This window comes from Pseudochaenichthys georgianus, chromosome 18 (assembly GCF_902827115.2).
Source record: "Pseudochaenichthys georgianus chromosome 18, fPseGeo1.2, whole genome shotgun sequence".
Classification (NCBI taxonomy): domain Eukaryota; kingdom Metazoa; phylum Chordata; class Actinopteri; order Perciformes; family Channichthyidae; genus Pseudochaenichthys; species Pseudochaenichthys georgianus.
Window position 1 is genome coordinate 6,140,383 of NC_047520.1, and position 15,084 is coordinate 6,155,466.

The 15,084-nt window shown below is 41.6% G+C and overlaps 1 protein-coding gene and 2 non-coding genes across 5 annotated transcripts; all 3 read right to left on the reverse strand.

Moving 5' to 3' along the window:
• Window positions 1-772: 772 nt before the first annotated feature.
• On the reverse strand, window positions 773-13,006 carry shtn2 (shootin 2). 3 transcript variants are annotated; one of them, XM_034106335.1, is made up of 17 exons: window positions 12,882-13,006; window positions 8,069-8,118; window positions 7,653-7,713; window positions 7,343-7,437; window positions 6,681-6,822; window positions 6,347-6,444; window positions 6,119-6,200; window positions 5,505-5,599; window positions 3,402-3,545; window positions 3,158-3,311; window positions 2,661-2,754; window positions 2,488-2,546; window positions 2,179-2,273; window positions 2,003-2,023; window positions 1,856-1,909; window positions 1,634-1,769; window positions 773-1,138 (listed from the first exon to the last, which is right to left on the reverse strand). In XM_034106335.1, the coding sequence occupies exons 1-17, from the start codon at window positions 12,913-12,915 to the stop codon at window positions 981-983; spliced, it is 1,572 nt and encodes a 523-aa protein (XP_033962226.1). In that variant the 5' UTR covers window positions 12,916-13,006; the 3' UTR covers window positions 773-980. The 3 variants fall into 3 exon arrangements, with proteins under 3 accessions (XP_033962226.1, XP_033962225.1, XP_033962224.1); XM_034106334.1 differs by having other exon boundaries at window positions 2,179-2,270; window positions 6,642-6,822; XM_034106333.1 differs by having other exon boundaries at window positions 6,642-6,822.
• Window positions 9,393-9,475, reverse strand: trnal-cag (transfer RNA leucine (anticodon CAG)). Its single transcript has one exon. It is a non-coding gene; the product is annotated as a tRNA-Leu (tRNA).
• Window positions 13,007-13,582: 576 nt separating the features above from the next.
• Window positions 13,583-13,665, reverse strand: trnal-cag (transfer RNA leucine (anticodon CAG)). The gene has a single exon. It is a non-coding gene; the product is annotated as a tRNA-Leu (tRNA).
• Window positions 13,666-15,084: the final 1,419 nt, after the last annotated feature.

The window sequence follows — 15,084 nt, forward strand, 5'->3', positions numbered from 1 at the left end:
ACATTACTGCATCCCAAAGCCAACACCTCTGAGACTGAGGAGGGAAACAATAAAGAATGTATGCTGGGGAGTGAAAATGCAGACCTTCTAGTAAAAAGAGCTAAATAAAGTAAATATATAATGTGAAACAGTGTGAAGACACTAAAATGGTGTCGGAGTCAAAGGTGAGAGTCATTTCATCTTTTCAAATGCTTTTAACAAAGACGGATAGGTAGATGATGTGGTGTGAGGGTACGATGTAGGTATTCAACCATGCATGCATGCACACATATATGCAGTGTTTGTGAGGAGGTGAGAAAACAAAAAGCGACCTTCCGCATTTGAAGATACTTTCAGGAGGAAGCAGCCAGATCACCGGAGGCTCTTATCTCAACGACACCTCTGGGCTCGGTGTGTGAGAGCTTTAATGTGCCTAAATAAATAGCAGCCTCCAGCCTTCAGCCCGATCGAGCTTTAAGAGGCCGACACCTCGGCAGAGAAGTGGGTAAAGGCATCATATAAAATCATGAGACTTGCACTTAGATCAGCTGAAACCCAAAAGGCATGATATGGGACATTAACCACAGCTGAATGAGTTTCATTTCCTTTGACACGCAACAAGTACGGCTATTTGAAGCAGACCTGGGTTAAATGGCTTTTGGCAGAAATGTTTTTTGTGTTTTTCTCTAGGTCAAAATGTGGGATTTTATAATGTTTTTCAATGAGCACGTCCCATGTGGTACTCTCAAGACAAGTCAAATAAAATGCACTGTTTGCTGACACAACTCACGTCTTTGTTTTCAAAAGAGACCAACCCACATTTTATTGTAACTGATGAAACGGTGCATAGATGTATTAATTAAATAAATCTGCCAATATGCATTCAGTTTCTCTGAAGTAAAACAGGAGATATTCAGGAAATCACACAAATACTAAACAAAGATGTCTTGCGGGACCTGCAATAACTGCAGCACTGACAATGAGGCTTCCTGAAGCTGCTCTCAGTTTTCTTGTCCGAGGATCAGCGCTGATGCTCGGATGCGGGAGTCTCTCTTCTCTCGGTTCTGCTTCAGCCTCCGGAGCACCGGGGCACGGCTGCTCTCTCCAGCCCAGGGACAGTCTCCTGCTGCTGGGACACACTGAGCACCGGTCTGAGGCTCTGAAGGAAGAGATTATCTCCAGTTATGCACGAAACCAGACAATGAGAGAAGACGGTTGTAGTTGACCACAATAATATGATAAAGCACTTTGTTCTGATGATTAATATTTCAGAGGTTAAAATACTCATTGCGTGCAGATCAAATGTTGAGCCTGGAGGGGAACTGATGGCTACTTTTCACGTTGTATCTTCCCTTTTAAGTACATTAAAGCGTTTTTGCATGACTCTTTTAAAATGTTATATGTCACCGTGCATTACCAAGTACATTTTAATGCAATTACAATAAAAGCATGAAACAGAAAATGGGGCATTACCTCAAAGTATAAAACGAATATCTCCAAACATTTGAAAGCTTTAACTTGCTTTCTGTTAAAAAGCATGTCGTGTTCTCGTGCTAATTACTAAAAACAGACTGCTTGGAGACACGCAAGAACCTACAAAAACCGCAAACCAAAATCCATTGAAGAAAGGACAAAGAGGACAATGAGAGTGTACCCTGTGTTTGGTCCTGCTGGTCCCCCATGGCTCTCCTCCTCCTCTGCAGCACCTGCAGCAGCTCCGCTTCGCCAACATTTCGGCCCATTCCCCGTCTGGATGGCACTCTGCGGAGCTTCTGGTGCTTCATGATGTCCTGGTGTGTATACATGTTAAAAAGTGGAATAAATGGCTGTTTGTCAAAAGTGTTTTGCCTTTGCAACACTAATCTGAGTCCATTACCAGCATTCCTTTCAGCTCCAGGATAGCTGACTTTCTGTTTTCACTCTTCTGGTCCTGCAAGAAGATTTGGGAATATTTGGGAATTCTGTGTCAACTGCTTAATTATAAAAAATAAATTCAACAATTGGGAAGATGAGGCTAACTGACCGTCCACGCACTGTCATCTTCCTGTAAGCAGAACAAGTCAGATTTTAGACGTTAGTATTTTTTACTTAAGGGTTTTTTTCTTATATGAGTTTCTCTGTTCATATATAAATGCCACACAATGGGAAAGCAAATGAGCGAATACATTTAAAAAGTATTTGTGAATACAATTGATCCACCTGTACTCTCATGATGGGCCTCAGGATGATTCCTTTTTTTATTCTCTCCATCATTTCATCCACCGCTCTCGTCTTCATGTCCACAGGTTCTGCTTCTTAAGGATTAGAGACGGATGAAATATTTTAAAGGACTTTGAGAGCATATAATGTGTGTTTAATTTAAATAGAAGTAAAAGTATTGTGTTTTGAGAAACCAGAAAGATATAAATCTGAGAACCCAAAAACATATACATTGAGGATAAATCATAGCTTCAGAGTAAAGTAAGTCTATTTGTTATCGATGCAGTTGAGTGGAAGTGTGAGACTCACTGTTTTGATCGGCGTTGCTGGCGCCTTCTTTTCTCCTGCTTCTCAGGAAATCAAGTGTACTTGGCACAGAGAGGTCAAAGGTGTCATATTGTCATACAATTCATGATTTAAAAGCACAGTCATCAGGGTGGCCTCTGATACAGTATATACACAATGATGAAGACGGTTCATACTTGGTGACAGCAGGAGGGGGTGGAGGAGGTGGAGGAGGGGGAGGGGTTTTCTCCTCTTGTTCATCCTCCTTCAGTGTATCTTGAAACTGTTTCACTACGAAAAAAGAGAGCGAAAACATTCCTGCTATTAGTATCATGAGCCAAGAGACAAATCACCCAGGAAAAACTAAACGATATTAAATCATGGAATTTGCACCACTCAGAATCATTTTAACGTTGAACTGATGAGATAACAGCTGTGTGTATGAACCACAGAGCTTATGTCGAAACCAAAAAGGCTCTTTCAGAAGAACATTGTCTTCGAGTCAAAGGAACTGGAAGTGCTAACATGCTAATTCATTACCGGGTTAAGGACTTATTCCTTCACCACTGTATTAAGCTTTAAATTAAGCTTCTTTCTTTTTGTTAATGACCACCAATCACACACTGGTGCCATTAGCTGACTGTTGTCTTCCATTAAGCATGTGTGTGCACAATGCTCCTCTTCTTGCAGCTACCTTCCTCCCGGAGCTGAGTGACAGTGCCGTTAGCTTCAGACAGCTGCGTCACTAAAGTCTTCCTCTCCTCCTCGCTGCTCTCCAGCTCTGCTCTCAGGTTCTGCAGCTCAGAGACAATGCCTCTCTCATCCCCAGCGCCCTGACTGGGTTCAACCTGGGTGAAAGAAACCGCAGACAAGATGAAGAACATACATAGACCATTTCGACCTAGCATGACACACTCTTTGATCCCATCTGCACACACCTGCTCCTGGTAGAGGCGCTGGATATCACACAGAGCCGAGCTGATGCTGGAGATTTGCTCCAGCGCCCGCTGCAGCTGCAGGCCGGCGTCCGAGCTCTGCGGCGTCACACACTCGCTGTGGGCCAACTCCTGCTGCACCAACATCTGAGACACACCAAATTCCCTTTGAGACATCTTTAAACACATCTTTCTGATTTTCTGCTTCTTGGAAAACGGAAGAAACACATTAATGAAAACGAGCCACAATTAGAGCAGCGATAAAGTGAGATCTGAATGGCTGGTTGTTAATGTTCTCCCACCAGGAGGTTGTCACGATGCAGGGGAGTGTTTTCAAACTAGTGTTTGACTGAACAATTACAAATCCATTTCATTGAAGGGTTCGAACACACAGGAGGAATTAGCCGTGAGACAAAGCATCATTTTATCCACATTATACTAAGTGGCTTGTGAGAACAAACGCCTTAATTCACGAACGAAAGTAGATTCTTTCTCCACCGTGACAGATAAATACACAAGCTATAGCTATAAGTGCGGCTTTGAGCTGATGAATGAGTAAAGTGCAATCAACAAACATGTTGACCTTCGCATGACCTTTAGTGATATTAAATATTTGAATTACTGTTCAAAATGTGGATATTAAGCAACTGGATTGCAGATATATTGTTAGTATCATGCAGCAGACAACATGTGAAAGACTGACAGACACAAGTTCAAGAGACAGGGTAATGCATGCAGTCAAGTAATAAATGAGTCAAGGGGCTTCATCTGGTGAAATAAAGGCTACAAACAAACAAACAAAATAAACAAGTGACCTTAAAGACCTTTAAAATATGTTACCAGTAATTGTAAGCCTTTCGTAAATTGAGTATAAAACACAGAAGGCATGATCTCAGGGTATTCTGACCATATTGGATTCATAAACGGACTGCAGACACGTATGAGAGCAGGTCGGTGATCGGAGAGCAGGAAGTGTGACAAAAAGTGGTTTTCGTGTCCGTGCCGCCGCTGCGTCTGGAGCAGCAGGTTTTACTGAGCTCTGTGTCAGCACACGCTGCAAATTACACCGCTCTAATCTCGGGTCTCCCTTCAGCAGAGAGCCATTTTCACACAGCAATTAGTACAATTATTTCATACACACAAACACACAGTCAGAGGGACACAAAGAGACAAAGACCTACACACAAAAAAAGCTCCAAATTGTTTCCTGTTTTGAGGTCATTATACCACCGGCATCACAGAGGAGAGGTGTGAATGGTTGGTGTTTTCAAAACACATGAAAACAGACAAATAGTAGTGCACACAAGAGGCATTCAGCGCAGGGGGGTCTTTTACCATGAATTGAGAGTAAAGGGGGGGGGATTCTGTGAACAGTTGGGGGTCCTTTTCACAGGTAAGGACCCCTGCGCGGCGGCCCATTGTGCGCCTGTCCGGTAAATGGAGGACGCTGCACACAAAGGCGACAATTGCTACATGCTCGGCAAAACATAAAGGTGTCAGGCAAAGACAGGTTGTGCTTAAAAAGCACTATTCTCCTTCAGCCGCGGTGATGACCACTAATTATGGGACGGGGAGGGGCTACATGGGAAGGGAAAGGAACAGAGATGTGTTTTGAAAGAAAAGACCTTCATTATAAGAGCAGCTGGGGGGTGTGTGTGTGTGTGTGTGTGTGTGTGTGTGTGTGTGTGTGTGTGTGTGTGTGTGTGTGTGTGTGTGTGTGGATTCAAGTGCATTGGTGTTTTTAGAGCTTGTGTACGAGTGTGTGTCTGCTTTTGTCTTGTGTGTGCCTCACACACAGAGCATGGATTTGACCAAAGTGTCATCGGTGGGAAAACAGAGAATGGAGATCCCTTCTCCTGTCCCGCCACATCAGCTGACAGCGGAAGTGTGTGTGTGTGTGTGTGTGTGTGTGTGTGTGTGTGTGTGTGTGTGTGTGTGTGTACGCCATTGCCGCCCGAAGGTCAGCCAGCGCTCCCGTGGCACGACCTGTCACCCTCAGTATCTATAGGTGTGGATGTGTGACAAAATGTTTTGTTTTGTGCAGAAAACACACACATACACACCGAACACAACAACACAAACAGCCAAACTGCCACGCGCTCACACCTGGTGGGCGAAGACTTCAGCGCGCTGCCGGAGGCCCTGCTCCAGCTCCAGCTCCTGAGACATCTCCGTGAACTCATCTGTGACAAGCTGAGAGACTGCATGTACACACACACACACACACACACACACACACACACACACACACACACACACACACACACACACACACACACACACACACACACACACACACACACACACACACACACACACACAGAGAAAAATAAGTAGCATTCCCAAGAAATATAAAAGTGAAATGCACTGAAATGATCCGCTGCTTAATAGACAACGATAACCATGTTTAGTCAATTCTGAAGCGAAAAGGCCATTTGTTTTCTTCGTCTCTCAATTATGTGGATTTTCTGCTTTCGCCTGTTTTACAAACAAACTCATAACATTTATTGCATTCAGCGACACAAATCTCAAATCCTCAATAGATTAAATTGTAAAACCAATTGTGTTTGTTTGTGTAATTCGGTTGAAATTAACTTTTAGATTATGGATTGATGGTTGTACAAAACCAATAAAAAAGGGCGTCTTTTTCAGAACATTTTAGATTAAAAAAAATGGTTAAAGAAATTATTATTTGGATTCCAAGTGTGATTAGGACTCACCTCGTTCGATTTTATTCATGGTCTTGCTCTGCTTGCTAATTCTCCTCAGTATGGCCTCTTTCTCCTCAACCTCCAGAGCTAGCTGAGAGAAAAAGTCAGGTGCTATAACACAAGGTACACACACACACACACACACACACACACACACACACACACACACACACACACACACACACACACACACACACACACACACACACACACACACACACACACACGATGATGTACCTGTTCTGTGAGGTGGGCCTGCTCTTTTGTCAGATCCTCCACCCGTTGCTCCAGTTGCAGCTTCTCAGCCAGCAGACCGTCCACTGATGCCTGCAGCTCTGACACACACACACACACACACACACACACACACACACACACACACGCACGCACGCACGCACGCACGCACGCACGCACACACACACACACACACACACACACACACACAGACACACACACACACACAGATTATACCATTTTGTATTTTCTTTACCAGGCAGACAAAGCCATGGCAGTTCTCCCGGTGTTTCCGAACCTGCGATGCTGGCCTGACTCTGCAGCAGCGTCTCCTCACCGAGGTCCAACACGTCCTCCCCGTTAACCGCGGGGTCGGTCTCCTGGTCAAAGGTCAAGCCATCGAAGTTTTCAGGGAGCTCTGGGATGAGCGGCATCATCATCTGGCTCTTCCTCTTCAGCACTTTGTTCTCTCTGGTCACCTTGGCAACAAGAGGAGACCAGTGTGAGTGTGGAGGCTGCTGTGTGTTTGTATTCAAATCTACTGAAAGTGACAAAGGTTGGAGTAAATCACTCGATGTACAAGTCGCAGTTTCCCGCTTCTTACGTTAGTCTCTTGACATGCCAGAAGAGCAGAGGAAAGGACATTGGAAATAAGGAAGGGAAGAGAAAGGAAACATAGGTAAGAGGTGGGGGAAAGGGAAGAGAAAGGAAACATAGGTAAGAGGTGGGGGAAAGGGAAGAGAAAGGAAAGGAAAAAGGAAATAAAAAGAACATAGGAAAAGGAAGGAAGTGAGGAAAGTATGATAGCAAAGAAAAGCAAAGGATACAACATAGGGAAGGAAATGAAAGGAAAAGAAAGGATGGTAAAGGAAAATGACAAGTACTGACATAGGGCTGAAATGATAATTTAAGGAAAGAAAAGGAGAGTGAAGGAAATAAGAGGAAACGGTAAGGATTAAGGGAAGTAAGGGTGAACACTGCAGCAACAACACGATGTACTTTGACAGCCAGCGCCTCAGCACTCTCCCTGCAGGAGCGCTCCATCTGGAACTGCATCTCCAGAACATTTATCTCCTTCAAGAGCTGATTCGACGCTGCACATTAAAAGGGGGAGAGTCATTTAGAAGAGTAGATTATTTGTATGTGCGCATATACATTTATTTGAGCCTTTCTTATTTTTGTCCATGCAGTGGAGGCTTAATGTTGTCTATAGATGTGACATTGAGAGTGACACATGCTGGGATAGTCTCCACCCCCACATGGTCCTGAATGGGGACAGACAGGTGAGGAAAAGGAACATGATCCTCACCTTCCTCCAGTTCAGACAGTCTCTGGTTTGCTTCATCCCTCTGAAGTTCCAGGATCTCGCACTAACAAGCAAACCAGGAGAAAGAGATTCATTATGTCACGACAAATTGATGCATTGGATTGTATTCAGAGAGTCAGACTGTTGCAATTGCATTTTTCCAGTTTGTAATAACGCTTTTTATTTTATCTTGCAATTTTCTTGCTTTTGGAAATGCTTTATTTATTTTTGCTTCAAAATGTGAACTTAAAGAACAATTTTAGTTTTTCTCTTTAACCGAAGTAAGCCTTTTAGATTTGTGTGATTTCTCTTTTTTACCCTCACATAGAAAGAAGTAATTGGACTTTGTTTCCATTTCACATCACATAACAAAGCGACAGTAATTAAGCAGTTTTACTTCCTGTCACTAACGATTATACCTGAACGTCTCCCTCATCTTCAGAAGACAAACCACCGTCTCCGTCAGACTCTGTGAGGGAAAGGAAATCATTTTATCTACACACAACAGACTGTCAAACGGGCTGTGGCAACAGAGACTCTGCTGGGAGGCGAGATCACGGAAGATTCTCACATCCTGTCAACGTGACAGAGAGGAACTTCACGAGGTCGTCTGAAGGAGATCGGCAAGTAAATACAGGAAGTGAAATCATGAGGATCCTGAAAAACACATTTCACTTTCTGTCACCTCTGACTCATAGGAGTGTCTGTCTCCTACTTCCCTTTATTTGAAAACAATAAGTGCTCAGATATCCTAAAGCTAAAGTTTGACATTTTCAGGAAGATGTGCTAACTTACTAGGGATGTAACGATACCAAAAACTCACGGTACGATAATATCGCGATAAAAAGTCCACGGTACGATATTTATCGCGATATTGAAAAAAAAAAGTATTTTCTTTATTAACTAATAAATCTGATTTGTACAGCATTTTAGTGGGACAGTAGTATTTTAAAGTGTCAACAATATAATAATCAGACCCTGCAATAGAATAAATCAAGCTTCACTTTAGTTTTTCAAGTAACTCAACTCAAACTCACTCACTCACTCACTCACTCACTCACTCACTCACTCGGCGTCATCAAGGTTATCTTTCAGGAATATGAGCATGTCCACATTTCCAGGTAGAAGCTGGGATGTTTGGTCATTTGCAAAATCCCCTGCTGTGGAAACACTCTCTTGCTTGGTACTGATGTTGCTGGGACAGAGAGATATGCTTTGGCCATGGGTGACAGCAGTGGGTCAAACTGTGCATTGTCTCTCCACCACTTCAAAAACAATACAGTTGTTGCCAAGAAGGTGAGGCTTATTGACAGGACGAGATATAAATATAGTGTTGGTACTTGTCAATGTCTCTAGGTGTGTACATGTAGCCCTGTAAGTACGATGTCCTTTTGTGTTATCTGTTGTTTTATGTTCTACTTGCTGCCATGTTGGACAGGTCTCCCTTGAAAAAGAGATCAATGATCTCAATGGGACCATCTGGTTAAATAAAGGTTTTTTAAAAAAGAAATTAAAAAAATCGCGGTGGATTGTGTCAGTCTCACGACGGTATTAAGACATTTATTTACCGCAATATATCGTTACATCCCTATAACTTACTGAACGATAAATGGGAACATTGATATCCTCCAAGAGAAGCAGAAAGTCCATGATTTAAGCATTTCATGTATTATGCCTATAGTATGGACATGTTGGAGAGTTTGTTTGCTTCAAGTGTTAATGAGGGGGTTCTCAAAAGGTTGTTGTCAGAAGTGGGATTCGAACCCACGCCTCCAGAGGAGACTGCGACCTGAACGCAGCGCCTTAGACCGCTCGGCCATCCTGACATAAAATGTGATGCCATCACCTCTAAACACAATCAAAATGATAATAAACGGTTCACTTTTCTTGTTTATTTTCCGTCCATTTATGTTAGTCAAGGTCCGATAGCTCGTACCAATCAAAAGGTACAAGCAGGAAGTCAAGCACAATCACCATGATTTTTGCCTAACACTGTTTTAGTGTGGGTTAAAACACACAAACAAGATAAGTGAACTATTTTGGCCGGTAGGGTAATTTTTGCTTGCCAGGTTGTTGTTTCCAGTCTTTATGCTAAGCTAACTTGCTGTTGCTTTATATTTGGAGATTGGTATGACTTTTCTAAATAATAAATCAGTGTATTTCCCAGTACAAATACAAATTAGTAACTTTTGAAGTACTGTTACTAGACTACAAAGCATTAGTCAAAAGCTCTTGCAGCAGAAACCTATCTGTTAGTGCTATAGCCACATTTAAGGAAGAGATTCAACCAATACTTAACTCGATAGCATGTCTGCATGTAGGGGAGGAAACTTATACAAAATGTACACCACCCCAAATTGATCATGTTGTTGATAGTGCTATAGATGCGCTGCGAATAAAATTAGACTCTGTTGCTCCTTTGAAAAAGAAGAAAATAAAACAACATAGATTAGCTCCATGGCATAATGCCGAAACCCGCAAAATAAAGCAAAAGTCTAGACAACTTGAAAGGATATGGCGTTCCACTAAACTTGAAGAATCTCGTTTAATTTGGCATATTACTCTCAATGAATATAAGAAAGCACTGCGTAAAGCGAGAGCAGCCTACTACTCTTCATTAATAGATGAGAATAAGAATAATGCAAGATTTCTTTTCAGCACTGTAGCCAGGCTGACAGAGAGCCACAGCTCCATTGAGCCTTCTATTCCCTTAGCACTCAGTAGTAATGATTTTATGTGCTTTTTTAACGATAAAATTGTTACTCTTAGAAACAAAATTAATGACCTCTTGCCTTCGACCAGTATAGTGTTATCAACAGCTCCCGGAATCGTAAGTTCTAATATTACACTAGATAGTAAACTAGAATGCTTTTCAGCCATTAACCTTGAACAATTACATTCAATGATTCTCTCTTCTAAACCATCAACGTGCATGTTAGACCCAATTCCAACTAAGCTGTTGAAGGACGTTTTTCCATTAATTAGCACTTCTTTATTAAATATTATGAATATGTCTTTATTATCAGGCTATGTTCCACAATCATTCAAAGTAGCAGTGATAGAACCGCTTCTTAAAAAGCACAACCTCGATCCAGAGGTTTTAGCCAACTATAGACCTATTTCTAATCTTCCGTTCCTCTCAAAGATTCTTGAGAAAGCGGTCGCAAAACAGCTGTGTGATTACTTAAAAAACAATGATTTATTTGAAGATTTTCAGTCTGGCTTTAGAACACATCATAGCACAGAGACAGCTCTGGTTAAAGTCACAAATGATATTCTAATAGCCTCAGACAAGGGACTTGTCTCTATTCTTGTTTTGCTCGATCTTAGTGCTGCATTTGATACTATCGACCATGATATCCTATTGCAAAGACTAGAGCACTTAGTTGGCATACAGGGAACTGCTTTAGGCTGGTTTAGGTCCTATCTATCTGAACGCTCTCAGTTTGTACGTGTTAACGATGAATCTTCCACGCAAACCAAAGTTAGCCATGGAGTGCCACAGGGCTCAGTGCTCGGACCTATTTTGTTCACATTATATATGCTTCCGTTAGGCAATATTATAAGGAATCATTCTGTAAACTTTCATTGTTATGCAGATGATACTCAACTATATTTATCAATCAAGCCTGATGAAATTAATCATCTAAATAAAATTCAAGACTGCCTTAAGGACTTAAAAACGTGGATGACCTTAAACTTTTTGATGTTAAACACGACCAAAACTGAAGTTATTGTACTTGGCCCGAAGAATCTACGAAACAAATTATCTAAAGACATACTAACTATGGATGGCATTAATTTGGCCTCCAGTGAGACTGTAAGGAATCTTGGTGTTATATTTGATCAGGATTTATCCTTTAACGCCCACATAAAATCAATTTCAAGGACCGCCTACTTCCATCTACGTAACATTGCAAAAATCAGGCATATCTTGCCTCAAAACGATGCAGAGAAACTAGTCCATGCATTTGTTACTTCTAGGCTGGATTATTGTAACTCTTTATTATCAGGGAGTACTAAGAAGTCAATCAAGTCGCTTCAGCTGATTCAAAATGCTGCGGCTCGTGTACTAACCAGAGTTAGGAAAAGGGACCACATTACTCCTGTTCTGGCTGCCTTACACTGGCTCCCTATAGAACACAGGATAGAATTTAAAATTCTTCTTCTCGCCTACAAAGCCCTTAATGGGCAGGCGCCATCTTACCTTAAAGAACTCATTATACCCTACTGTCCTACTAGGGCATTGCGTTCCAAGAATGCAGGGTTGTTGGTTGTTCCTAGAATCTTTAAAAGTACAATGGGAGCCAGAGCCTTTTCTTATCAAGCTCCACATTTGTGGAATCAGCTTCCAGTTTGTGTTCGGGCGGCAGACACCCTATCCGTTTTTAAGAGTGCGCTTAAGACCTTCCTTTTTGATAAAGCTTATAGTTAGGGCTGATTAGATTCAGCCCCTAGTTTTGCTGATATAGGCTTAGTTTGTCGGGGGACATCTTACTTCTTCCTTCTCTCTGTCTATACCCGTGTACACTCATGTTCCGATTAACCCAGCTTCCCCAAATGTCTTTCTTTTTGGTGTCTATATACGCTGGGATCCGGAGTCATGGATGATCCTGCGGTCCTGTGTCCTGGATCGCGAGCGCTGGATCTTGAGTCGTGGCTGTGGTCCTGGATCATAGGTCCTCGATGGATATCCTCGTGGATTCATCTTCCTATTATACACACATGCATTTCCAAACATTTGGACTACCTATGTTGCAAATGTATTATCTTTTCAATTTACACACGGCATCTATTGCACGTCTGTCCGTCCTGGGAGAGGGATCCCTCCTCTGTTGCTCTCCCTGAGGTTTCTCCCATTTTTCCCTTTAAACTGGGTTTTCTTTGGAAGTTTTTCCTTGTACGATGTGAGGGTCTAAGGACAGAGGGTGTCGTATTGTCATACTGATATTCTGTACACACTGTGAAGACCACTGAGACAAATGTAACATTTGTGATATTGGGCTATATAAATAAACATTGATTGATTGATTGAAATTAAAAAACCTGTTTATATTGAATGAAAACATTTTTTATTTTCACTAAATCTCCAACATTGAAGAAGTCAAACACTTAGATGATCTTACTTAACAAGTCCACACTAAAAGAACATGAATTATTCAGACTCAGAAAACTGCAAAGGTCATCATTTAAATAAACTTAAGTATCTCTGCAGCAGTTATCCAGTCTTACCTGACTCTGCAATGTCCTCACGTTGCATCCACATCCTGCCGTATGCAAAGTTTTTAGCTACTTTCCAAACTAAATCAAGGAGCACATTTTAGCATGACAAAAACAGCTCTCCGTTTGAGCCGCAGTGTGTAAGGAACCAAGTGGGAATCTCTGCTTAAACCCTCCCCCACTGGCTCAATTTCGAAAAGAGGAAGCTTTCCTTACACTGGCCAAAAGTCCATCTTAATCATCACAGTCTAGAGAGGATTTATAGCCAAATAAAAGGTTTTTTTGACACTTTTTGAATATAATTCAAAGTAAATATAGATCATATTAGATTTGATGTAACAGGTAAGTTAGAGGACGAGGTGTTTGATATTTTCCCCTCTTTTCATGCAGTGGAAATAGAAAAATGTAGACTCTGTACATCACATGTGTGAAACTCAAGGCCCAGGGGCCAAATCAGGCCCTTGGTGGATTTAATTTTGGCCCGCAGGATATTTCTAATTACTATTAGATCTGGCCCGCCGGTATATTGCACGCCCACCTTCACTCCATCCCGAGGATCGAAAACGGCTTGGTGTGTAAGGACCTTTAACAGTGCGTCTCAGGCAGATGATGAAGCATGTGTGTACTTTACGTGTTAATGAGGGAGTTATTCTGCTTTACCTGTGTGTCTCAGGAAGGTGAAGTCAGCGTTTACTTTTAAGTCAAAAGGTTGTTGTCAGAAGTGGGATTCGAACCCACGCCTCCAGAGGAGACTGCGACCTGAACGCAGCGCCTTAGACCGCTCGGCCATCCTGACATGGGAAGCGATTTCATCACCTCAAAAGAAACTCTAATAATGCAAGAAAGACAATTTATAGTTACATTTCAGTCCATTTATCAAAAGTCCATCTTAATCGTCACAGTCTAGTGTGGATTTATAGCCAAATTAAAATAAATAATTGGTGTACTTAAGGCCATATTGATTATATTAGCCTTTGATGTTTCAGGTCAGTGAGAGTAGAAGGCGTTTGAACTTTTCCCCTCTTGTAAATAGAGAAATGTCGCCTCTGTACTTGAATGTGGTCTCCGAGGGACGACACTGTCTCTCTACTGCAAGATCAATGTCACTCAAGCAGCCGATGAGGTATTTTCTCTCCTCTATTAGCATCTGTGCTCAGAGTTCATGACCTGAGCACAGTTTGCACTCTCAAACACCAGAACTGCCAAGGGGACCAAATTCTGGGTGATAATTCAGGAGATGACGGTGGCAGCGATGACACACATCTGTCCAATGTGAATAATTTAACAACTTTGTGTTTTATTAATTCCAGCGGCCTTCCAAGAGCTTACTGCTACGAGTATGCAGAGAGTTTGGGTCAGGGTTAAGTACTACTTACATCAACTGTTAGAGGTTGATTTTTGGTGATTTTTGGTGCTCCAGATGGACTCTGTTTGGTCTGTGACGGCAAACAGGATTTAAGATGAAGGACAGCATCTAAAAAAAAAAGGATAAGTTACTCTATATTGTTAGTGCTTTCAACCAATCCCATGCAAAACCATTGTGTCACACTTTAGTTCTTACTGAAGATCTTTAAAAACAGCTAACAAATCAAATATATTTTTTAAACCAGTATCAGTAATTTCCTAATAACAGCTAGGCACTGTAGTTTTTTAATCAACCATAAATCAAAATGGCATTTATTTGGGACTATTTTCAGCTGTTGATTAAAACACATTGGTTTAAAGGTGTGGATTTAGAGAAGCAGGACATATATGAGGTTAACGCCCAATGAAGAGTGCCCGCGTTCATTGTAATGAATGTGCACATGGGGCTTTAGGTTATCTCTGTCAAATGTAAATATTAAAAGCCAATGTTTAATTGTGGCGTCCAATTGCTGATTAGGGCCGGAGCAACCGAGCGGTGTCCAAGTATCCAATCGACTTCGATAAAATAATACTTCGATGTTTTGCTAATTAGCATAATGTGAAAAAGGGTAAAATTACAAAAACGTTTGAAGAGTGGAGTATAGCAACACCACGTGGTATACAGAATCAGCGGATATTAGATAATTCAATGAAAAAACAATCAACAATCAAAACGTCAAAACGTCTTTGCAAAAGGCGGGGCTTAAAAGGAAATGTTCATAACTCACCAACAATTTATCCAATTATCCCAAATGTATGTGGGTATGTTAAGACCATCTTGAGGAATAAGCAAACCAAAGCATTATTACCC

Coding starts and splice junctions, on each gene's coding strand:
- shtn2 (XM_034106333.1), bottom strand. CDS start 12,915: ATGTGGATGCAACGTGAGGACATTGCAGAGTCAG. Junction 8,119..12,881: donor TGAGGACATTGCAGAGTCAG/GTAAGACTGGAT, acceptor TTTCCCTCACAG/AGTCTGACGGAGACGGTGGT. Junction 7,714..8,068: donor AAGATGAGGGAGACGTTCAG/GTATAATCGTTA, acceptor TTTGCTTGTTAG/TGCGAGATCCTGGAACTTCA.